We start from the raw sequence: 2242 nt of genomic DNA, 5'->3' as shown, positions 1-2242 counted from the left end.
CCGGAAGGTATGTAAAATATTATGTTGACATGAAAACATGTACTGTACACACGCTTGTATGTATCGTAAAATTATATAACAGGGATGAGATACAATAAAAAAATTAATAAATAATAATAATAATAATAATAATAATAAATGTGACGATGATAATATTAAAAAATATTATTATTAATAGTAATAAGGGTGACAGACGGCAGGAAAAGATAAGAAAAGCAGCGGGGGGGGAGGGGGGTGTTTATTGTAGCTATCGTGGCACGAGTAGTAGAATTAAATAATAATGATGATAACAATAATGACAGTAGTAGCTGTGTAGTCGACAACGGCAGAGCATGCACAGCAGGGAAGACCTTCCGTGTTTTTTAATTTTATTTTACAAAGTGGGAAGAAATATGATAACATATCTTATTATTATATTATATGCCACACCCCATCACCCACCAAAACCAATCATCCGCCCACACCCACGCACGAAATATTTATTATACACAACACCAGGCCATAACCGTGGTGCAGTACAGCATGCCCAATCCCTTGGCCGAGATGGAGCTGCTGGGCTTCTGGGGCCTTAAGCTCGTGGCGACAGTGACGGATTGCCACATGTCCGACAGTAAGTAGATCTCTTTCTTTTCACTTTTTTAGTGTGTTTGTGTGTATGTGTGTTTTTTTTTGTGTGTGTATGTTTTGCTTCGGGGTTTTGGAGATATGCATGTTTATTATTTGCCACCCTTTTTGTGTTATATACGTATGCATGTCTGCTGATAAGTATGTTTGTGGTAATAAATGGACATGTATCCAGGCGGCAGGGTGATGACGGCTTTCGTCTTCAAAGTGGTCTCGTACAGGAACGAAGCAGCGTCGACAATGTTGACTCCGGAACCTCTTCCGGAGTCCCTGGAGTACCTGCAGGCCCAAGTGGAAAGGGCCTTGGATGAGAGACGGGAGCTGGAGCGAGTAATGTGGGCAGCCCGGGAGGGGCGAGGTGGTCCTTCCATGCTGTCCTGCAAGCAGCTGGAGACCATCGAGTTGAGCACCATGGGAGAGGCGGCAGAGCTGGAGGTGAAGCGCGCCCTCGAGGTGAGAGGAGGAGGAGAGAGGGAGAGGGATCAGGCATGCATATGGGTATAATATAGTAGGAGAAAAGGGGCTGCCGTGTCGCTGTGTCGCCACTGTCGTGCTGTTGCCGCCGCCGCGGCCGCTGTCGCCGCCGCCACCGCTGCCACCGCCACTGTCACCACCGCTGTCGCCACCGCTGCTTCCACCGCCGCCGTCACCGTCGCCACCGTCGCCACCGCCGCCACCGCCGCCGCCGCTGCTGCCGCAGCTGCTGTCGCTGCAGCCACTGTCGCCGCTGCCACTGACACCACCACCTCTGTAGGTGCTGCCGCTGTTGCCACCCCTGTCGGCACCGCTGTCGCTGCTGCCTCTGCCGCCACCGCTGCTTTGTCGCCGCCGCCACTGTCGCCACCGTCGTTACCGCCGCCACCGCCGCCACCGCCGCCGCTGTCGCCGCCGCCGTCACCACCGCCGCTGCCGCTGTCGCTGTCGCCACCACCGCTGCTTCCACCGCCGCCGCCACCGTCGCCACCGTCGCCACCGCCGCTGCTGCCTCTCCTGCCGCAGCTGCTGTCGCTGCAGCCACCGTCGCCGCAAAGCCACTATCACCACCACCTCTGTAGCCGCTGCCGCTGTCGCCACCGCTGTCGCTGCTGCCTCTGCCTCCGCCCCTGCTTTGTCGCCACGGCCACTGACACCACCACCTCTTGTAGTAGCTGCTGCCGCTGTCGTTACCCCTCTGTCGGCACCGCTGTCGCTGCTGCCTCTGCCGCCGCCGCTGCCGTCACAGCCGCCACTGTCGCCACCGTCGTTACCGCCACCGCCGCTGCTGCCTCTGCCTCCGCCGCTGCTTTGTCGCCGCCGCCACTGTTCTCACCACCGCTATATGCTGTGCCTCTGCTGCCGCCGCCTTGCATGATGTGGGGGATGTTGTGTTGTTTTATTGAAGCCCGAAGTACTATTTTAACATGATTGATAAATAATAAAAAAATGCACACCCGCCCACACACTACCATAAATCCGAATATTTTGTGGATGTACTTAATAATATTGTTACTATTATGCTGCTCTGCTCTGCTGGTAAAAAAGAAGAGCGACCATTTCCCCCGCAACAAAAAGTAATGCCTGGTGCTGGTTTTTGTCCTTGTTGCAGTTTAAGCGCGTCATGTATGCGCCAGCGTACGAG

General features: G+C 54.0%; 1 protein-coding gene across 1 annotated transcript in view; it reads left to right on the top strand.

The window, feature by feature from the left end:
- The window catches only part of VOLCADRAFT_87241 (uncharacterized protein), a gene marked incomplete at both ends in the record, with an annotated part of 5696 nt that overhangs the window by 2757 nt on the left and 697 nt on the right, over positions 1 to 2242 (top strand). The window contains 2 exons of the mRNA XM_002946980.1: positions 499 to 610; positions 800 to 1077. Coding sequence (XP_002947026.1) covers positions 499 to 610; positions 800 to 1077 — 390 coding nt within the window. The remainder of the gene's footprint in view (positions 1 to 498; positions 611 to 799; positions 1078 to 2242) is intronic.

Source organism: Volvox carteri, assembly GCF_000143455.1.
Source record: "Volvox carteri f. nagariensis unplaced genomic scaffold VOLCAscaffold_4, whole genome shotgun sequence".
Classification (NCBI taxonomy): domain Eukaryota; kingdom Viridiplantae; phylum Chlorophyta; class Chlorophyceae; order Chlamydomonadales; family Volvocaceae; genus Volvox; species Volvox carteri.
Note: the sequence above shows the minus strand (reverse complement) of the source record. Positions and strands in the feature narration are given on the sequence as shown.